This window comes from Felis catus, chromosome D1 (assembly GCF_018350175.1).
Source record: "Felis catus isolate Fca126 chromosome D1, F.catus_Fca126_mat1.0, whole genome shotgun sequence".
Classification (NCBI taxonomy): domain Eukaryota; kingdom Metazoa; phylum Chordata; class Mammalia; order Carnivora; family Felidae; genus Felis; species Felis catus.
The window spans coordinates 68,914,138-68,936,832 of NC_058377.1; the positions used below are offsets into that span (position 1 = coordinate 68,914,138).

The 22,695-nt window shown below is 50.6% G+C and overlaps 1 protein-coding gene and 1 long non-coding RNA gene across 10 annotated transcripts in view; one reads left to right on the plus strand and one right to left on the minus strand.

Moving 5' to 3' along the window:
- LOC109492006 overlaps positions 1–13,311 on the minus strand; it is a 79,341-nt gene extending 66,030 nt beyond the window's left edge. For all 4 annotated transcript variants that reach the window (XR_006586389.1, XR_006586390.1, XR_006586388.1 and 1 more), the window contains exon 1: positions 9,043–13,311. This is a non-coding gene — a long non-coding RNA (uncharacterized LOC109492006). The remainder of the gene's footprint in view (positions 1–9,042) is intronic.
- PARVA (parvin alpha) overlaps positions 1–21,528 on the plus strand; it is a 193,593-nt gene extending 172,065 nt beyond the window's left edge. Inside the window, exons 13-16 of one of the 6 annotated variants that reach the window (XR_002736260.2) lie at positions 17,842–18,686; positions 19,459–19,975; positions 20,174–20,563; positions 21,355–21,528. Coding sequence is in view for 1 of the 6 variants with exons in the window: in XM_006937152.3 (XP_006937214.2) it covers positions 268–344 (77 nt within the window). In the remaining 5 variants the exon portion in view is untranslated. Of the gene's footprint in view, positions 1–267; positions 2,304–17,841; positions 19,976–20,173; positions 20,564–21,354 lie in introns of those variants that run through there. The other 5 variants (XR_006586386.1, XR_006586387.1, XR_002736261.2 and 2 more) reach the window with 5 other exon arrangements.
- Positions 21,529–22,695: the final 1,167 nt, after the last annotated feature.

Sequence of the window (22,695 nt, forward strand, 5' to 3'; positions counted from 1 at the left end):
CCTCGCTCCAAATTCTTGCTGCGCACACTGCCCATCCTTCACCACCCGCCTGCCTCTGGTGGCCTTGCGGGGGATGCTTTTTCTCTCCCAGCAGTACCAAACGCTCTTCAGGAACACAGAACGATGTCCTGTGGGTGAGGGGGGACACCCACCCCGGGACCATGCTGGGCACACGAGGCGGGCGGTGGAAGGAAGGAGACCAGCAAGGCCGTCTGCTTTGGGCTAGGCGGCCCCACTGAAGCAGCGTGTGTTTTGTTTTCTACGCAGACATTGTCAACTGTGACCTGAAATCCACACTGAGAGTGTTGTACAACCTCTTCACCAAGTACCGGAACGTGGAGTGAGGGGCACCCTGGCCCGTTCCCCGGCCACCTTAACCTGCTTGTTCCCGTGTCCAGCTCTGTGCTCTCCCGCCAGTCCAGCCACCGCCCGGGGAGAGTGGAGCTGAAGTTAGGAAGGAAATGATCAGTAACCGGGTGGGCTGACTCACACCTCCCAGGCAGTGGGGACTGACCCAGCCACTCCTCCCATCTGGTGCCAGCTCCAGAGTTCCTCAGTGCGACTCGGGAACCAGTTTAGGCACAAGAGACTCCCCTTAGAAGATGAAAACGAAGATAACCGTTACCATTTAATGGTTGTAAACTAGGTGCCGGGCACCACGCTAAGTGCTCTGACATCCTCAAACTCCTTAACACTCAAGGATCCCCACTGAAGCAGGTATTATAATCCCCTTGGAAGATTATAATGCTCAGATGAGGCAACTGAGGCTCAGAGAGGTTACGTGAGGCATGTGTTTTTCTTCTTTGAACATGCTTGTTAATAACTAGCCCATCCCATTAGTCTATAGTTGTGGGGGACGGTTTGGGCACCTGCACCCTCAAAGATGGCGGGAGCCCACCCATCCCCCCACCAGGCGAGCTGCGTCGCGGCTTAGTGATTCACACTGAAATTGGCGAATCCAATTTAAGTCAATTAATAGCGTGTGTGTGTGGCAGGAGTCCTGTCCCTCCACTACTTTGTACAAATGAAAATTACTCTTAATTCCTTCAGATTTGTAATAACCCCATACTCTGGTTTCAGGGTGATATTTGGGAAGAATTCTGTTTAAAATTAATGGAGTGGCACATTCTGCAGCCTTTTTGCTTGATTGCATGTAATGGAAGTGCCCTATATTTTCCTGCAAAATAAGTACTCAATTCATTATCGTTAGGCAAATGTACGGTAGCCTCAGGCACCGCAGAGAGCTGGGCGCAGGCCCACGTGAGCGTGGCTTGGGAAGCAGGGCCCTTCAACAGGGACCCTTGAACTTTAAAGAAAGGAACTCCTTTTTGCCTTCTAATTGATCATTTAGACCATTCCTGGCGAAGTCTGCCCACATGCAATTACTGGCTAATTCAAGCGAGGAAAAATGTAAGTCATTTAGACCCAAGCCGAGCAGTTTCCTTGCGTGGGTTTACTCGCGGGCTTGCGGTTACTCGTATCCCCTCTCTGTGAACCCACCTCTGAAATATAGGTCTGGTAGTCCCAGGCTGCTGGGTTCTGCGAGAACAGAAAAGGGGCCAAAATGGGGGTGACCAGAAGGACAAGAAGCAGGAGGAAGCATTTGCACACTTGACATGGGGAGGGGGACACCCCCAGAAGAGGGTTGGGGCTTGTGGTACTTAACACTTGTACCCTTCCATTGACCAAGGCCTTGGGGTAAATAGTAACTCGTTCTCATATTATATCTTCATTATAGAATTTTCCTGAACATGCCAGATGGACACCAGCCTGTAGACCCGCCTGAAGTCTGTGCCTGCTTTGGCACTACTTTCGGCTCATTGCCCAAAGCCCACCTCTAGTTTGAGGAATTAATTTTGATCTCCATCTACAGCCCACAGCCCCACCCCACCCCCAACAAGTTGGGCCTCCCATATTGTCCCAAACATTTCCTTCCAGCTTCGACGCATTTCCTGCTCTCTATCTGCAGTAACTCAGAACCCATAAAATTTAGATACACCACAATATTTCCGTGGACATTTTGCTCTAAGAAACCATTGTTACTCAGCATAATGAGCTTTTAAGATACAAAGACAATGTACTCTCTCGTGCCAATTATGTAAAAGAATACAACTCTTTTTATGTGATTAATGAAATACTACGTTTTTCATTAGGAAACACTAAATACTATAATATTTCTGTGTGTGCTCATGTAAATTCCTGACAGCAAATCAAGATAAACCATTGCTTTGTCTCCTTGAGCAGTCCAGAAGCGGGATGAAATGAGAGGAATGTGTTCACTTAAACATGCTTTGCTATACGAATTTTGTCTCCTCTGTTGTCCTTTTTTCTTTATATTCACGCTGCAAATGTACAAGGTACGCGTGGCCTCATTAAGAGCCCTCCTTTCGTATTTTGCATATACATGGTATGGAAATGCATGAGAACGCTGGGCAGGTTTTCAATAACGGGGCTAATTTGTCAGAATACTACGTCTCAAGATGGAGGTCTTTGCCTCATCTTTGCCCAGACCTAGGGCCTGGGTCCGACATCTCACCTCCTCTGGAGGCTTTCCTTTAGATTCTAGAATCTCTTGCTGAATACGCGACCATGTTTTTGAAGGTGGAGAAAGGGATCAGAACAATAAATAAACCAAACTTAACCCTCACCTCTTTAAAAAGAAGAAACCGAGGGGCGCCTGGGTGGCGCAGTCGGTTAAGCTCCGACTTCAGCCAGGTCACGATCTCGCGGTCCGTGAGTTCGAGCCCTGCGTCAGGCTCTGGGCTGATGGCTCAGAGCCTGGAGCCTGTTTCCGATTCTGGGTCTCCCTCTCTCTCTGCCCCTCCCCTGTTCATGCTCTGTCTTTCTCTGTCCCAAAAATAAATAAGCGTTGAAAAAAAAATTAAAAAAATAAATAAATAAATAAATAAATAAATAAATAAATAAATAAAAAATAAATAAAAAGAAGAAACCGAGAATCAACTTTCTGTAGGCTTACTGCCTCTTTTTTTTTTTTTTTTGGCCTTTTCTCTTCCAAATTTAAACTGATATTTTGAATAGTTTACTTACAAATGGTACAAAACTCAAAGAGCATGAATGAGTATCTAGTAAAAAAAAAAAAAAAAACAACTCAGTCTGCCTCTCTCCCCTCCCCCCCGCAGCAGATACTATTGGCAACTCTTTTGATCTGTTTTTGCATATTCATTTCCAGAGCTATTCCAGCCACAGAATGCATCAACACATATATAACATCATGTCTTTACATAAATAGCATAGTATGCATACTGTCACGCACATTGCTTTTCTCACTTAACATTACATCTTGGAGATTTACACTGGATGTTAAAACTTCTTTAAGTGAGATTGTAAACACTTTATAAATCCAAATAAACATCTCTGGTCTGCTTGAGCCAGGCAAGGAAAGCCTTCCTCGAAGGAGGAGACGCTGCTGAGGTGATGATTTCAAAAGTTGAAGCTGAGATCTATAGTGGGTTATGGGTAAGGGGTATGTTACCAGAGACGTTCTCATGCGTCCTGAACTGAAATTTTTTAAAGGCATGCGCTGCTCCGTTCCGTCAGCAAATTCCCATTTCCCATGTGCAGGCCCAGAGCTGACGTTCCCAAAATCTGGGAGAAGACCCTTTATCGGCACGTCGCCAGTGTTGCCTTGAGTTGGTTGCGATTTGCAATGGCTACATTCAGTGCTTTCTAATCATGAATTACTGTCAGCTTGGTTTTACCATTATCAGTTTATTTTGTTGTGGGTAACCCTCCCTAGTATACTGAAGCTTATTTGCATCACCAGTATTCTGGAACTGTAATTTTCCAATGACCGGATTCTCAGACGTGTATACATTGTGGTTCAAATATGAATTGTCCATACTCCAGTGCTAAAGCCAATGTATACATGATCCACTTCCCCCCCAATTATCACCAATTTATTTTTCCGCTGGAAAATGAGGCTAGATGGAGTTGGTAGGTCAAGCAGTTTTGCCCTAAGCAGGGGCTGATCAAAAATAATTTGAGACCCAACGCATCTAATGCAGCTGCACCTCAGGAAGCCTACCTACATTAAACATCCTAACTATGCAAGAGGGATATGTCCTGAAACCTTCACTCATGCTAATATCGCATGCAATCGCCCCTCCATAAAATTCACTCAGGTCTGTTGGAAAATTCAAGAAAATACTAAGAACAGGAGAACTGCATTGAGATGCAAATGCTACATAGGAGGTAGACTCACTCAGCCACTGAGGGACCTGTGTCCACACACCAGCTTCCCAACACTTACGGATTCAGGTCTCAGCAAAAGACAAGTCAGCGTGTACAAGTTGCTCACTGTCATAACTACAAAGATCGTATCTGCAAACACCATATTCTATCTGCAAATACCAAACGTCGACTGTTTCTCCCCTCTTTCCCCTGAAAAATATAAACCCAGGCTAGCTCCAGAATTTGCTCAGGCTCCCTGCTTTATTAGGGTGGTGACTGCCCACGTGAATACACGCACAGGCATCCAGGAGGGTGCTCAGCACAAGATAAGTGGCCCCCACACCCAGCCCAACGATCTTGAGTTTCAGGCTTCCCAAGTAGGAAGCCACCAGTGAAGCACATCTTAAAGTAGATTTGTGGGATGTTAATCGATGTTAGATGGAAAAAAATGTCACATTCAAATACGTTTGGGAAATGTGAGGCTAAAGAAAATTAAACTCACTTCCTACAGCTTTGGTTTTATTTTTTCCCTTTTGTTTTCTTTTCCTTTTGTAATTTTTTTAACTTTATTTTTGAGAGGCAGAGTGAGTGGGGGAGGGGCAGAGAGAGAGAGGAAGGAAGAGAATCCCAAGCAGGCTCCACGCTGTCCGTGCTGAGCCCCATGCGGGGCTCGAACCCACGAACTGCGAGATCATGACCGGAGCTGAAACCAAGAGTTGGATGCTTAACCGCCTGAGCCCCCCGGGAGCCCTGACTTTTGTTTCCTCACTGGAGCTCACTGCAGAGTCTCCTACACGGAGGCATATTATGACCCTCTGCAGGGAGACAGATGAGGGCACGTCCAGATTGCATCTGGCCATGGGACTGACTTACCCCCTGAAAATCTGCAGGATGAGCGCTCTGTGGAGCTCATTCATTCATTGAACCAGCTGGCCAGATAGCCAACAAGCACGCACTGAGTGTCTACGATGTCTTAGGCGTGCCGGGTCCCATGACAAAGGAGGCTCATTTGTGGAGCTCACTTGGGGACACGCATACACACACAAATCACAAATCAGTGGTGCCTACAAGCTATGGTGACCGCTGAGGACAGATACAAAAACCTGTGAAAGAGGCCTCGCTTGGGTTTTGAGGTCAAGAGAGGCCTCTGGCAAAGTGATGTTTTCAAGTGACATCTCCTCACGTGAGGAGCTTGTCCTTCAAGGGAACAGCATAGGTGAGGACCCCAAGCCAGGAGAAGACTCGGCTCCCTGGAGGGAGCTGCAGAAAGCCAGGCTGGCTGGAGTGCAAGGAGTGAGGTAGGGAGAAGGGGTATCGGCTCAGAGGTGTCAGAGGCCTGTGGATTTTATGAGAAAAGCGGGAGGCACTGTGTATCCACAAGCCTTCTGGCCACCGTGCGAGAAAACTCTGCAGAAAGCAGTCAGCAATAATGGCGTCTGAGGCTGGCCTTCCATCTACAAACCATGGTGACAGCCAGAGAGCAAAGGAGATCAGGAGAGGAGACGAGCCTCTGCCTACCCCCCATCTGGAAGCCGAGGTGTGCTTAGGAAAGCCTCATCCTCCGCCTCCCTGGGGCTGCTGGGAGGGCAGGAGGTCCTAGCCACCTCCAACCTTCCTGTATTTTCGTCCCCTGAGAAGAGGTAAGGGAGCCTGAAGACCAGAGGAGGGTGTGTGCGTGAAGCAAAGGAAGGCGCTAGAGCCAGAAAGCCAATCCCTGAGGCCCAGTGTTTCCAACCTCCTCACCACAGAGGACTTGTGCCGTTGGGTCCCAGTGTGGATTCAGCGGGGTCGGGGGTGGGGGGGAGGCAGGAATGCGGTCCTCCAGCCTAGGGTCAGGTAAGGTATAGGCTTCCTGGAGGTGGAATAATAATTTTATTTTCCCAATTCATATTAGTCAGTACAAGTGACTGTTACAATGCCCACCACATTGTATTAAGCCTACCAAAAGCGGGTCACTTCTGCTTCACGGTTAGCGTCTTGTGAAATATCTCCCATTCCGACGGTATATTATTTTCACTGAGAGTTTTGAAATCCCAGAAATATCCCTGGAAACCCCCGCTGGGGAGCAATCTGGTTGGAAACCAGTCCAGTGGGGGACTGCCCCAGAATGACGCTTCTCCCCAGCAGGCTCCTGCGGCCTGAGCCATCGGCACTTCTGCCTCGATGACTCCCCTGGGCCTTCCGCATACACGTGGTCCCCAGCTTTGACGCTGGCATTTCAAAGGGCACTTAGGAAATTCTGAGAAGCCCCACAGATTAAGATAAACGATGCTTTATCGGCGAAACAGCCTTTTCATTTCTTGTTATCGATTTTCATGTTTCCACATCTTCAGATGCGATTTGTTAGCCCAGGGCCGCATTCCAACACACACAGACGTCATTAAGGCAGCCGTTTTAAAGAGTGCCATGTCTTATTGAGGTGGACAGGACAATAGATAAATATTTAATCTGTTACACATTTGCTTGGTATGGGAGACAGGGTTGGGACTCCGTGACTCTCAGGTTCGTACATGTCTTCCTGGAAACCCTGACAATGGCCTCACCGCCTGCCCACAGAAACACCGTGCCTGCCCTTTGGCAAATGACGATGTTTCTGAAAAGCTGCTCCTGGAAGCCTTTTTCCACTCAAGCTTCAGAGGTTACCCCATCTCTCCTCATTCTTCACGATATTGGAGAATACAAACTCACAGAACTGGGGGCACTTGGCTTAAAAGAATGGAAAGTAAGGGGCGCCTGGGTGGCTCAGCCCGTTAAGCGTCCGACTCTTGATTTCAGCTCAGGTCATGGTCTCACAGTGGTGAGTTCGAGCCCCGCGTCAGACTCCGCACTGATAGCACGGAGCCCGGTTGGGATTCTCTCTCTACGCCTACCCCACTCGTGCTCGCTCATGCTCTCTCTCAAAAAAATAAACAAAAATGAAAAACAATAATGGACCATGACATGGTAACCAGTGAGCATGCGCTAAGCCAGGTTACCGAGGCCATGGTGCCCTCACCTCGACCGTGTTCTGAGTCTTTCTGCGTCTTTGGTTCTCTGGGCTAATTCCCATAATGCCCCACTCTCTCACATCAGAATTGCATGTCCAGACCCATGACCAGGTCTGTCACTGACTGTGAAAGACCAAGCCCACCAGCAACCACCCTAATCAGGGGACCTGCCAAATCGCTTTCATTCATGAAATTCACTCATCCGGATGAAATGGCTTCCTGACCCGCATACCTTCGGTGCTCTTTGTTAATAAGATACGCGGCTTCTCTCCTGTTCAGGAGGATTCCAACCCCTACATAAGTATGCCCAAACATTGATGAGTGGGACACCAAAACACCACAGGACAACAAGAATCCTGTCAGCTCCCCGGGGCCAGGCCCCGGACTGTGCATGATCAGGATGCAGTCGAGTCAGGGAATATTCGTGGACTTCCTGTTCTGAGTTCAGCCCCTCGCTATGCACAAAATGAGATCAGAAAGTACAGAGTCCCTTCCCAAACGGATTCTTCCAATCCAGTGGAGGTAGGTGACAGACACAGCTCACTTGAAAGAATTCAGTGACACGATGAGAAAGGACCAGATACGTTTGAGGCACCCTATGTAGATTCTCCCAGAAAACAACCCAGCCCCAGCTGCCATATAATCATTAGGGGCTTTTGCCCCTAGGATCGGTGATTTCACGTTCCATACAGGTTTGCTGCTACAAGAAAACACACAACCTACCCTAAGGCCAAACGGAGATTTACAGTCATTTGTCTCAAATCTTACTTGTGGCTGAGAAATCACTGTCTTTATTCCACAGACCGCAGATAGTGAGCCAGGACTCCAAAATCCAGTCTGGACCCCACCGCTAGTCATTTTGACTCTGTCCTTGCACTCAAGGTTTCCTTGCCTCTCCAAATCACGTCCCACTAGTGGACATTTTTATTCTTGTTCCCCAGCACGGAACTGCTGCAGAAAATCACAGATTGGACACGTACCAGCTGACTCCTCAGTTGCGTTCAGATGCTCCCTGGCTTCTGTGGGTCCTCCGCCATCTCTCGTGGATTCCCTTCCTCTCCCCCGAACACCTGCTCCCTATCTTCTCCCCATGCCCCTCCGCCTGCTTTCTCCCCGCACCATGCCTTCACCTCTTCCTTTACCAACAACTCAAAGCTGTTGGCTTCGTGGTTGTCCCGTAGCATTTCAACATCCCACTGCGTCTCTCTTCCTCCCGCCCCAGTTCCCAGGCTGCCCCTCCTGCCGCCTGCCTCCTCCAGGACCAGCTCCCTTCTCCTCCAGCATCCTGGCTTTCACTCCGGACCATGTAGATTTCCGAGATGAAAAACAACTTGCACTTAAGCCAGTTCTCCCTCACCCTGTGCCCTGGTTCACATTTTTCCTATGACGCTTCCTCCTCGTTCCACTCCCTCCCTTTCTCCTTCCTCTCATGAACCCCCAGAAGCCACTACTAGTTTTCCAGCGGCTGAAATTGCTCTCTGCGTCGTCAGCTCTTTACCCACGGGGCTGGTCCCGACCCCTCTTTTCCTGGCTCTGCAGCATCTGACCTCACAATCCATCACCTCCTACCAGGAGCTCAGCCCCCAAGGTTTCACAGACGCCACGCTTTTCTGCTTCTCTCCCACCCGCTGGCTGCTGCCGTTTGCACCCAGGTGGGCTCTTTGCCTCTCCCCAGATGTGAACGCCACCTAGGTGCCTCCTCCACACTTCTTAGGTCTCTGCCCAGCTTCCGTGATGGCCTGCTCTCCCCCCAGCCCCAGTATCTCACCCAGCTCGTTGGGCATTTCCAGCTTCACATCTCCCCATGACTGGGCTACCCCAAGTGCAACTTAGCATGCCCACGCTGAATTTTTATCCTCCATACCTGCTCCTTCTTTAGACGTCCGTCGTCCCTCCTGGGGGTGCCATCTCCTACCCAGGCACCCTCGCTCTCAGAGGCACAAAGGAGTTCTGAGTTTTCTCCTCCCCCCTCCTCTGCCCTTCCCCTCCACCACAGCCAATCAGTTCTGTTGATTGCTTCTTCATGGACCACCTGTTTTGCACTGATCTCCGCTTCAGGCCCCAATCATTCCCCTAATTTAGGCCCTATCCTCTCATGCCTGGATATTGCAGTGACCTCTTAACTAGCTTCGCTTTGGGGTAATCCATCCTGCACCTGTTCCCTGCTTCACTCTCTTGAAACACAGCTCCGATAATCTCCCACTCCTCTCAAATAGTCCCAACAGCGGTGCTTACCGAGCACTTAGTGTGGACTTCCTACAAATAATCTCATTGAATCCTCTCAACAAGCCTGTGACATACTATTACCATCCTCGTTTTATAAAGGAAAAAGTAAAGGCACAGAGGTTCGATACTTGATACAGGTCATATGCCTCGTGGATGACAGAGCTGGGCTCTGGGCAGTCTGGCTCTAGAGGTCAAGTTCTAACGTCTTGAATTCACCAGATCTTCCTCAGTACCCTCCATGGTTTCCATCCTCCGGAGACCAGAATGTCTTTGCCTGCCCATAGGACCTGCTAGAATCCGGTTCCACGCTGCCTGACCAATCACTAACGCTTTGCATCCAGACAGACCCGTCTGCTTGCCAGAGGCCCTCTGCTTCCTGCCAGCAGCTGGTCTCCTTTGCCTTGTTTTGAAAAGGAATTCCTGGAGCAACCAGGCTCCGACTGATAAGGTTGTCATTCATTTATTCTTCATTTGTTCAAGAAAGACAGTGCCGGACACTGTGCTAGGTACACAATACCGCAGAGAACAAAACAGGCATGCCCTCATCCCCGTGTGTGGACGGTCTAGTGACTTTCCAAGCCCTGCTCCTCTCCCCTGGCCCCCGGTTTAGACCCCACACGGAACCCACGCTTCTGCTCTGCTTGACCCCCTCCAACCGCGGTCCCTGCTGGGATCCTGCTAATCCCCTCGTCTCTGGGATCAGACCCCGTCTGGTTGTGCCAGGTAGAACCCACATTTTGCCAAAGCTGAGGGTGTTGCCCGGGGACAGATGCTCCCACTCAGGAAAGCTCAGCTCCAAGCCCCTTCCTGGTCAAGAGGCTTTGATTCAGAGATGGGCCCCAGAAGTCAAGGAAAGACTGCAGACAAAGCCTTGTGGCCTCCAACCGTGTGTTCGGCACATCATTGGCTTTTGCAGAGAACTCAGCAGCCACTCTCATGTAGGTGCTATTTTTATTCCTATTTTACAGAGGAGAAAACAGAGGTTCTACAAGCCTCACTAGCCAGGACTCCAAACCAGCTCGGACTCTGAAATCTTCATTCTCCCCACAATTCCCTGCTGTCTCCATGTTCCCATAATCCCAGTTTCTCGGGGCCACACCGGCTAGAAACGGGTCAAGAGCAGTTATCGATGGGGTGTAACTCCAACTGTGTTCCTTTTAACATCTCAAATACTGTGTTTCCTCTTGACTTTATTTTATGTATTCATCTAGTTAGTTGGTTGGCAGAGGGGGAATGGTGAAGCTTTTCCTTAATAGGAAACTCTGAAGTTGAATCAAGAAAGATGGAACAAAACTCCCAAGGTGTTCTTTTGAAGGTCCGTTCTGTTGTCTTTTCTTGCCAAGCACGTGGTTATTTGGGGCGCTCTGGGAAGGGGCGCAGGTGTTAATGGCTGAGGGAGCCTCGCTTTTTCTGCAGCAAAGGAGTGGCCTGCTTTTGCCCGGGAGTAGGGATTTAGGGGGACTGTCCCAGTCTGGGCAGAAAGCAGGAGACAGGCTGAGTCTGGAGGGAGGAAAAGAGCCTGAGGGCTATGGAGGCTGAGCGCTGCTGTGCCCAAAGAAGCAGCCAGAACTGCTGAGGTCTCACAGGTGAGGCTCACACAGGCTGGAAAACAGTTCAGGCAGGAGGACTCCAGCAGGTAGGGCTGAGCCCGGGCAGGAAGCGAGGCTTGAGATCAGAGGGAGTGGCATCATTCACAGAGGGGGTTGAGCAGAAAGCCTTGGAGCCCCACGGGGGGGGGGGGGGGGGGGAACCACAGGGCAGGGGTTGAGGCAGGAGCTCAGGCCTGGGAGCTGATCAAAAGAGCCAGGAGGAGGGCGCCACCATCAAAGTGCCCAGGTCCTCCAACCAGACGCTGGGTCTTTAATAACCACGCCTTTCCAGGGCCGCCTGCCATCCCTCCCGCCACCCTTTCCAATCTTCCTTCCCTACCCGCCCCCACCCTGCAGCCAGGGGATGGCTCTGGCATCTGCTTCAGGGAATATCTATGGGCCCAGTGGCAGTGAACTAAAGAAACGTGGTGACGGCCATCCTGGCCCACAGTCCAGGCCCAGCCTGGCCACCCTGCAGAGAGCACATAATTCTGTTGGCATCGCCTGTGCTCGTGTGTGAACGGACTCCACTGAAAGTTGCTGCTTCTTCCGCTCACAACCAGGATTACTCACACAGGCCTCTGCATGAACGCTGTTTTGATGCATATTTCCAATAACGCACCGATGAACATTGACAATAACTCCGTGAAGTATTTCAAAATGGAACTCCAGGGAAAAGCAAGCAGGCCATCTAGCAGACATCTTCTTTTACATTATCCCAAAGTGTCAGGGAGTCAAGTTACACGGACCCAGAAGAGACCCAAACAGGAGTGCACAAGCACATAGTTTAGGTACAGCCAGGGGCACCTGGCATCTGACTTCGGCTCAGGTCATGATCTCACGGTTCGGGAGTTCGAGCCCCACATTGGGATCTCTGCTCTCAGCACAGAGCCTGCTTCAGATCCTGTTCTCCTCTCTCTCCGCCCCTGCCCCATTTGCGTTTTTTTCTCTCAATAAACAAATAAACATTAAAAAATAAATAGGTACAGCCAGAACCCCTGGGAACTTCTAGTTAGAGCACAGCACCCGGGATCAAGGCCTGGCGCTCTCTAGCTGTGTGCTATTGGGCAAGTCACTTTACCTCTCTGAGCCTCGTTCTTTGTAGTGAGATATGGGGGCGGGGGGGGGGGCTTGTCACATGTTAAGGATGAGGCTCGGTTCTGTTTGCCTGACTCAAGTGTCTCCTTCCCACCTCACCCTCTTCGGGCTTGAAGCTGTGCTCCAACTACGTTAGTAACCATCCCAGTCTGAGCAGGCCCATTGCATCACCCGGTGCTGGTCAGGGGGACTGAACGGTAGTGTTGCTGTGGACATTGGGTAAAGCTGAGTGTTCCACCTTAAATATGAATTCTTACTGCTAGGACCAGGGCTGGCAAAGAGCAGCATGCTTACTCTGCTCCTCACACACCTGTGGCAGACATTACTAATCAATCCCGCACTCTTCCCCGGCCAGTGATGTCTGCAGTGGAGTGGGAGGGCAGTGGGAGTATAGAAAGGAAAGCTATTTGCCATGTAGTTTAGGACACCAATGCGGGGCTCCAAATTTGTGCCTGAATGCTAATCACTGGCTCTGTGTGGGTCAGACGCCCACCCCTGGGCCAATTAGCTGCAACTGGGGTTAAAGACCAGAGGCAGAATCTGTAAGAAGAGAGTAGCTACCGTTCAAACTCAAGAGAAACAGTTACTGGGGAAAAAGCACGCGTGTTATTCTGCTCAGATAGGTTTTTCTCCTCTAGACAAGCCACTACCCTAGGTTCTCAGGGGTGGCAAGCCATGTGAAAAATGAGCAAAAAACCCGAGATGTGACCAAGATGACCCTTCTAGAAAGGGCTAGAACCATCCGACTCCAGTTTCTATGCTTTTTCCCTTCAGGAAGGCAGCAAGGTTTGCAAATACCCATGTGTTAGGCAGCCAACCTCATGGAGGCCATGACCCTGCAGCCAGAGGGCAGCCCTGAAAAGTGAGACCCAGGGAGTCCTTGGCCAGGATCTAAGAGCTGAGAAGCAACCACAATGAAATCCAGAAAGCTTCTTTAGAGACGCCTGCAGTTTGGGAACAATCCTGCTAAGTCATAAATGCTTCGAATTCCTCAGCTTTTGCCTTCAGAATTTCTGGCAGCTGAGGGCCAGTGTTCAGGGACAGACACCGATTCTCCCCTACTGGGGAAGGCCAGGCCAGGCCAGCCCGGGGTCCACGAAGCCAGCAGACCGAGCCTCTCCTCTAGACACGTCCGGGAGAAGGGAGGGCTGTTGCTGCAGGTGCTGTGGCACCCACTCCGATGCCCCTCAGGACCCGCACTCATTCCCCCCTGCTCCCCACCCCCCACAGTCGTTCCCACTGCCAAGGAAGCTGCCGGTCCGAGTCTCAGCCCCCTCCCCCCCAACCCAGGATAGAACAACCGGTACTTAGCTTCCATCCGGGGCACCTCTCATCTCGGCGATGCTCCGGTGAGAGGGTGGAGTCCCTCTGGCCGGCCCCGGCAGGCTGGCTTCTCTCCTCCCTCCACCAAAACTGCTGCCAACTCCCAGGTGTTGACCCTCATGGCTGTTGGTCCTGCGATCTGTGCTCCCGGAAGGTAGAGCTCATTCCCTCACAGGCGCTCTGGCCGTCACGTCTGCCTCCCACCGCCCACCCGGCATCTCCAAGCCCGCAGCCCAGGACCGCGGCCTGCTGCAGCGGGAACATGGAAGGAAGATTCACGGGGTCTAGATGCCCACGGCACGGGAAAATCACCGCATCCAGCCCTGCCAGCTCGCCGGTGGACGGCCAGCCCAGGGCCACCCACAGAGCTGGCTGGTGGCTAAGCCGGCCCCAGGGGCCTTTGACCTCACGGCCTTCCACTTCTGTGGAGTTGCTAACATGCTTGCTACCCACTCTGTACGCAAGCGTTTCTCCGCATCTATGAGGGAGGGGTCAGCGGCTTCGCGTTTCACAGATGTCGTAACTGAGTTGCTCAAGGTTGCGCAGCTCAGTGGTGACGGAGGCAAATCCCAGCCCGGGTCTGTGCCACTCTCGAGCCCGTGATCTTTCTAGCCACACGGCCTCTAGCTCCTGTGGGCACCCGGGGTCTCTGGGTGGTTTGTGACACAGTCATGGGGCCTACTCGGGTCCTGGGCTAAATGTGGCCCGTGTGCCGAGCCCCTCCCCTGCAGGTCAAGTTCCCGCTCATTCCTCGGGGCGGCCCTGCCAGCTGCCATTCCAGACCAGGGGGGCCAGAGCGTGGAGTCGAGATTTAAGCCAAGTGCCCAGCGGGTCCCCAGGGATGTCCCCAAAGGGACAGAAATAGGTCACACCCATGCTCTCTATACTAGATGAAGCTGGAATTGTTGCGGCTCAGGACGTGGCTCGTTGAGGAGGCCCTAGGATCCTCCCAGGATGACACAGGATGAGGAAGATATGAATAGAAAAGCCTCGTGGTCTACCAGTGGGGGGAGAGAAGAGAGGGATTACCTCTGCACAGGGGGACAAGGGAAATGGGCAGGAAACCAGGAGGGCAGGCCTACCAGGCCCTGTAGGCTTCTGCTCCGCTCCCGCATGTGTAAGCACATCCCTGGGTCCTGTGCACCTCAGGCAATGAGGTCTCTACCCGCAAGTTCAGCCTCCACAGGCCCTGGGCCCCCAGGAGACCCTCGGTGCCCCAGTGATATTACTTTACTCACACCTAGTGGCTGAGGCTTAAAAGGCTGGGGGTCTGAGCACTGGCCTATCGCCATTCCCCCAACACACCAGCCTTCTGCCTCAGTTTCCTTTCCTGGCACTCTTATTTTCCCAGCAGAATTATTGCTGCTCATGAGTCCAACCTGCCCGCCTGTGGTTCTGACATCGCGCCCAGCCCGGGCTCCCTTCTGTCGGACTCAGGAGTAAGGGATGTCAGTATCTCTGCTCCAAAGCACGGCCACGGCTTGTGGTCCTCCTCAAGGGGATAGAGCTCCCAGAACTTTGCCACCGTGGATGATGGCAGAGCTCTGGGGATCAGTAGCCCAACCACGAAGGGTGGTCTGAGGCAGGTAGCACTGTGGCTTCTGAAGGTCAGACAAGGTGCAGGTGGGGTGGACCTGAGAAGAGCCAAGAGTAGTCCCCAAAAAGTGACCCAGGGTAGGCAACGGTGTATCCCAGGAGTGAGTGCAGGAGACTTGTGCTCAGTCTTGGACAGAAGGGTTCAGGCTAGGGGGCGGGACTGGCCCAGGAGTCCCGTGACTCCTGTTCAAAAGCCAGCTCCGCCACTCAGTTGCCAAGAGACCTTGGGTGGGTCACTTCACCTCTGTCTCAGGTGAGCCCCTGCAGGAAATGGATGGACCACTCCAATGAGTGAGAAAGATGAACAATGGGACTGTGCATGAGAATTTAATGAAGGAATGGTTTTCAAAGTTGGGGGCAGGGCTGAGGGTGGTGATGCACTGGAGTCCAGCAGCACCGGGCAACGGGTACCATGCCAGGGCCAGGGGCAGAGGGGTCTTGTGGGGACCCAACAAGATCTATAACTACAAGGAAGGGCCGCTGGACAGGAGCTGTGGCTTTTGGTGAAGGAGACTACTCACTACCGCCAAACTGAGGCCAGGCAGGGAGGAAGCAGGGGAGCGTGAACACCCTCCTTTCTCCTCCAGCCCTACAGTCTCTTGCCCAGAGGCCAGGGGGGCCCAGCAGCTTCCTGAGGGCACAGAGAAGGAGAGACAAAGTCTGAAAGCAGGCCCGCAGGGGCAGACAGAAAACAGCCAAACACACTCTTGGAAAACAGGTTCTTACCCCAAAAAGTGGGAAAAGATACCTATGCTGCTTACCTCCAAGGAAGCTGTGAGGATCCGGCAGGAGGTTCAAGCTCCAGGGGTGGGGGACTGGGTGACTTCTGAAGTCGCTTTCAGCTCTCAGAGCCTAGGAATCTCAGCAAATAAAATCAGTAGTACTGAGAATCTCTGAGCAGAGCACGTGCGGCAGAAGAGAAAAGTCTGGGGAAGCTCAGTAGAGCCAGTCTGGAGCCACAACAGAGTTCAAGCTTGAGTTTGAGCTTAAGTAGCCACTACGGTTGGAACCAATGTCCTCAGGAGATGGTATACGCAAAAGTAGAGGTGTGGTGAAAAGGCCAGGTTCAAATTCTGACTTTGCCACTTACTAGCAGTAGAAGGAAAGGCACTAAATCCTTCTAACTATCCTGAACTGTTCAAATGGGAATACGCTCTCACAGGCTTGTTATAAGGATTGAATTCAAAGAGATGATATGTCACCATGCCTGGCATACAATGCATTCTCATGAAATAGGGGCTCTTTCCTTTCTTAGGGACACAGGACATGGGAGGAAGCAGCACAGCCGTAGTGAGGCGTGGTGGAAATAAAAGTGAAAAAGCAAGTAAGCTCAGTATGTCTCAGGAAGCAGGTTGCCCATGAAACCAGTCGCCCCAAAGGAGGTCTGGGAAGGTCCCCAAGAAACCCAGAAATGCTGGAAGACAAGTAACATGAGACCACGGAGTGACCCCATGTGACTGTCCACAGATGACTCAGCCTCGGGTGGAACAGGACTGTCCGTGGTCCAAAGCACGTACCAGCCAAAGCCCTGGGTCCCCCTGGCAGCTGGCTCATCATGTCTCAGTGAACGCATGTGTCTTCAAAGGACATCCAGTGGCTTCCAGGTACCCTGGTGCTTAGGACAGGCATGGAAGGTAAAGCCCTGAGCACATGCCCTCCTCTGGGTGAGGTGCCAGCTCATTAGTTGAATGAGGCACGTGGGTACCAAAGCAGCAGCCCTGGACAGAGCCTGCAGTTCTGGGTTCAGTTCCAACTCTCCTACTAGTTGTGGCCTCTCCCTGAATCTCCTTCTCTCTTCTCTCATCTGCAGAATAAGTGGTAATAGTCTCCCAGAGGAGTCAGACAGAGCACATTGCTGGGGGGGGGGCAGGAAGGAGGGGGTTCCTGGGTGGCTTGGTCGGTTAAGCATCCAACCTTTGATTTCAGCTCAGGTCATGATCTCGGGGTTCATGAATTCGAGCCCTATCTTGGGCTCTGAACTGACAGTGTGGAGCCTGTTTGGGATTCTCTCTCCCCCCACTCACTCTCTGCTCCTCCCCCACTCTGGCTCTCTCTCTCTCCAAATAAACAAATACAATTTAAAAAAAAAAAGCAGAAGAAAGAAAGAGCACATGGAACACGGGAGAGCTTACGTACCCAAGAGAAGCCACAGTGAAGAAACGACTCCTCCTATCAAAGACCCCATCAAAGAGCTAACTCTTGCCCAACTTGGAGCAGGAGGGAGCACACGCTGATTGGAACTGAGAACACAGACATCCAGGCCCCCAAACTCTAAGAGCCATGGTCACGGAGAGAAAAGTCACTTGGGGATTTGGGGTGGTACCAGTGGGGCAAACGGATTAGACAGAAGTGACCTCCATGGTAACTAATTCCCCCAAGACTGTTCCCATAGCAAACCGAACCACTGCATGTCTACAGAAGGGGCATCTCAGTGATCAGGGGTATGGTCCAAGGCTTGGGATTACAGGAGCTAAAAGGAGTGTAACCTGCCTGAGTCTGGTGTTCTAGAAAGAATCACTAACTGGGTGCAGTTCTCATTGCACAATGTAGGACCAGTCCTTCTCAGCAAACCTTTCTGTTACCCTTCGAAGAGCTCCGGGTATTTGTGGTGAGGGGAGCCAAGTAGGTAGACTCTATCTGTAAGCTTGATGATACTATTCTCACGATAGGCTAAGTGAAGCAGCCCCCACTTCCTACTCTTTGTTGGGAAAAAAGACATCTGAGGTAGGTTGGTTCCTCTCTGGGAGTGCTTCTTAGGACACCAGCTTCCAGAACAATTCCTGGCTCCTTTCCAGCACTCAAGAAATGTTCATGGTATTGTTCTTCCATAGGATGCATGGCCATCCACACCCAGGAAGACTGACACTCAAGCCTAATATCTGTGTCCAACTCCTTAGAGAAGGACTCCTTCTGGAAGCAGCCTGGACCCAAAGCCTTCAACAGCACCAAGGTTCCAGGCCCCAGCACATCTTAAAGGAGACGGCCCAGGACCCAGGACTTCTGGAACTCAGCCCAGGAGTCAGCAGGGGCAATCTAGACCTTTCTGGGTCTATGGCCTCCTTGCCCCATGTCCCATGCTCCATTGCTTCTATTCCAGCTCTCTGGACCCAGTTGACAAGGGACAGCTTTTCCTTCAGTTCCTGAGTGTCACAGCTGCTCCAGATACTGGGCCAGGATCTGGGGATCAAAAAAGGCTTAAGACTCAGTCCTTGCCCCCAAAATGCTATCCTAGCACCTGTAAATAGGTGTGAATGGGAACAGAAAGTACAGAGTAGGAGCAAATGTTGAAAGAACAGGAGCTGAGTCATGAAGGACCCCGAATGTCAAGCTAAGGGACTCTTTGTCCCACATTCAGGGACCAGAGACAGTCTCAAAGGTTGCCTAAGTGGGGAAGGGATAGGACCAGGTGCGCCCAGGCAGAGAGGGAAAGAGGGTCCCACGCTCCCTGAGACATGGCTCCCTAGCCACCAGAAATGCCAAAGGGCATGTCAGCTTCTCCCCCCCACAGAGTCCAGGTGCCAGGCTGGCTTTGCCCTTGCTCTCTGGCTTACTTTAACCCCAGGCCCCTCACCCTTCTTGCCAGCATGACCAGGGGATTTGGATCATCTTGTTGAAGACCCAGAAGTCTCCTAGACATCACAGTAATGCAAATGTTAGATCACTGGCTTGGAGACAGGTGAGTTGGGTTCTAGCACCAAATTTCCTTTCTCAATGACCCTGAACAGGTCATGACGCCTCTCTGAGCTGGGTTCTCTTTCCATAGAATAGCTTCACTCATTGCTGTGAGAGTACAATGAGATCATGTGTGTCAAGGCAGCTAGTGTGTGGCCTGGGGACCCAGAAAGAGGTCAATTAATGCTTGCTGAATGTGAACCTGTCTAGCAGTTCAGGCTGGGGTCTTTGAGAGAGGAAACCCAGCCAGGCCCAGCCCAGCAGGAGAAAAGTTCCCTAACAGGGAGAATTCCAGGGATCACCAGTATTCTGAGACCATATCAGGCAGTGCTCTGACCCCTCTGCTGTCCTGGGGTAGAGTGGGAGGGACCAGGGCTCCACTCCAAGGGTTTATAGGCTATTAATAGCTGGTGGCAGTGAGGCTGCAGGCCACTGTCCAAGGGACTCCTCTTTCCCCTCTGCTCTCAGCTGTGCTGTTCTTTAGAAGCACTTGGGAAGATCTGTGTTATTTGGAAAAGCTGGTAGGGGAAAGAGCATGAAATCTTGCCTGGAAAAGACCACCACTTTCCCCAAATTGTTTGTTTCCCAACAGACGTCTTTATATTTCATTTCTCTGCTTCCAGTAAGGCAAACAAATGCTTTCCATTTGCTCTTTGCTTTGTATTTTTCTTTAAAGTAATTATCTATAAATAGGAGTTCACACTGAAAAGCACATGGACGTTTCCTCATTTAATCCTTATCCTAAGGTAGGGGCTACCTTTATTCCCATTTTACAGGTAAGAACACTGAGGTTATGTGATTCAGCCAGAGCTGCACGCCTGGAAATGGAATCACCAAGCCCCCAACTCAGGATGCCTGCCTCCAAGTCCTGCACTCTTTCTAGTGCCCCAAACTACCTCTCGATCTCCCTGAGGAAGTCTTGCTAGCTCCCCACACTGCCTCTCCTCTCCCTGAAGAAATCCTTGCAGTGGCTTTGCAGAGCTCCTCTCTGAAAAGCACAGGAGCAGAGAATTCCAGAGTTTGAAAGGACCTGCTGCATTCCCACACGAGGCAAGAACCCCTCCCAGGGTATTCGTGGCGGACGCACACGTCCTGTTTCCCGGAAGGGGAAGTGCGGTGGCCCAACATTAACAAGGCCGCGATGGAGTGGATTATCTAGGTGGCATTCGCCACTAAATCATAAGGAAAACCCATCTGTGGAACAAGAAAACCAGCACTGGTTAATTCAGAGGCTCCATGATGTCATCGGGGACCCAGGTTCTTTCCCGCATTCAGCTCTGTCACCCTCAGGAGGTGGGTGTTTCTCCACAAGGGCTTGTAATGGCTGTCTCCCTTGCAGGCTTCCCAGGCAGCCTCAGCAATAGCCCGTGGATAGCAGACAGGTTTTTGGTGGTGGTGTTTTTTGGGTTTTTTGTTTTTGTTGTTGTTTTTCGTGAGAGAGGGGTGTTTGTGTGTTTAACCTACATGTCTTCTTCTTCCTCCTTTTTAAAGCAAATAAAACTCTCCTGGCCTCCATTAGTGACATTTCCTCATGTCTCCTTGGCCAGGACTGAGCCTCATGACCACCCTCAAGCCACTCACAGGCAAAGGGAATGAGATGCCCAGAAACACTGGCCTGAAGAATGAAGACTGTGCCCCCCTGAATCATGGAGAGGAGGCTTGGAGCCCTAAGTACAGCCAGGGTTCTGTCTGCAAGAAAAAAGAGGAGAAGGGCTTAGAGGAGCTCACCAACCCTCTCTGCCCTTGGAAAATGCTGTTTTCTCTGATTTGCTGGTGAAAACCACTGAGGTTGAGAAGTGACTTGGATCCTTGTCGCTGGACTTTGCCCTGCATCTCACTCGCTTGTATAATCCCAAGAGGATCCAAAACAATGCTTTACATGTAGGTGCTCAACCAACCAGCTCAGTTTAATCCAAAGAACGTTTAGGGCTTGCCTCCTACATGCCAAGTGCTTTGTGGTGTGCTGGAGAGACAAAGATGATCCAGTCAGAGTCTCTATCCTTGAGCACTACAATCTGGTAGTGCTTTTAGTTATCATTATCATTATTAATAAATAGTACTATTTATTAATAGTACAGGTATAAGAATAGTACTATTCTTATTATTTTCAACCAACATTTACTCAGCACACATAATGTGCTAGACATTTGGAAATATATAACATTCATGCCAGGGCTCAGGATAATTTTTATATCCCAATTGGCAGAAAAGAACACTTAGGGACAAGGAGTTACTTGCCCAAAGCCTCACAGCTCATGGGTGTCAGACACAAGAAGAAACTCAGGTGCACCTAAGTCAAAGACCACCTTCTTTCTGCCGATTGTATTCTCTGCACCTCTCAAAAATTGAATGCTCTAGCTTACCAATAATATATATATAAAACACGTTAAGCCAATATATGGATAGGTAGATCTCAAAAGTTGTTTTAAGACCTATTTTCATTAGTCTCTCCTTGTCTATTTTGCTCTACTCAGTGGAGATTGCCCTTCCCCTACAAGGAGATGCAAAACTGGGCAGTTTTGTCATTTCCTTCTGGCTTCTTATACCTCACATTCTGTTTCCAACAAAATAATTAAGAGGTTAAAATGTCTCCTTCCCCTGTGCTGGAGACTTATGCCAGGAAGAACCCACCATCAGGGGAGTAAGACGCTTCTTCTCTCTTTACTTTTTAGATAATGAATTTTCCTCAGGTCAGATTCGCTGGGGAGTTATTTCTGGAATCCAGCAATTCCTCCATTTTGAATGCCAGACCTTTGTTATCACCAGCCTTCTGGAGCGGCCTCAGGATGATATAAAGAACCTGTTCTAAGATGCCACGGGTGAAAATAAAAGACATTTGTTAGCCAGCTGTGCTCAGAAGTGTCCTTCCTGACGCATCAGGTGGTTCAGGACATGAGCACAGCTCCACTATGAACCCATGCTTCTCCTTTTCACCAACACGAGCTGCTGGATGTTGCTGAGGTGGACTCTGCTCAGTGCCCCATCTTCCTCTCTGGGTTGAGGACACTTCGCGCCCTAAACTAGATCTGCTGCCATCCTCCTGGGAGCCCAGAATTTGGGAGTCAGGCAGTGAGCCCCCACCTGGCCCAGGAAGCCTATTTTAAAGAAATTATAAGAAATTCATGGGGCACCTGGGCAGCTCAGTTGGTTAAGCGTCTGACTCTTGATTTCAGCTCAGGTCATGATCTCATGGTTGGTGAGGTCCATCCCTGTGCCGAGCTCCAGGCTGACAGTGGGCTGCTTGGGATGCTCTCTCTCCTTCTCTCTCTCTCTCTGCCCCTCCCCTGTTCTCTCCCTCTCTCTCTCTCTCTCTCTGTCTCAAAATAAATAAATAAACTTAAAAAAAAAAAAAAAAAGAAATGCAATAACCATCCCTCCCTAAGCCTGTCACTTTTTTCTACATGTTCTACCCATCTACCTCTGCCTTCACCTGGATCTGTTTCCTCCCATTAGTTCACCTTAGTTTTTCTTGTCCCAGTCTCTTTTCCTGGACTCTAAATAAAGCCTTCTTGCTCATGGCCAGCTCTGTAGTATAGCAAGAACCAGCAGAGACCTGAGATTCGGGCCACAGCCAGGTTCAAATGCAGGCACTTCTACTTACCAGCTATGAATCCTAAGGTAGAGACTCAACCTTCCTGAGACCCAATTTCCTCTTTAGCAAAATAGGAATAATAGTTCCTACTTCATAGTGCTATGGGTGGATTAACTGGAATCTTTCATGTAGGAAGCCTGGCATATTGTCAGATACACAATCCCTATTAGTCGGCATTACACCACCTAGCCCACGTAAGCAGACTCACTGGTGCCCCACAGAGCTTTCTTGAATTAACCTGAAATAAACATTTTCTAGATTTCCAGGCTCCCTGGAAGAATTTCCTCCACTACCCCTATCTCAGTTAAAAAAAAAGAAAAGAAAAGAAAATCAGTGCCTGGCTGGCTCAATTGGTAGTACACACAACTCGTAATCTCGGGATTGTGGGTTTGAGCCCCATCTTGGATGCAGAGATTACTTG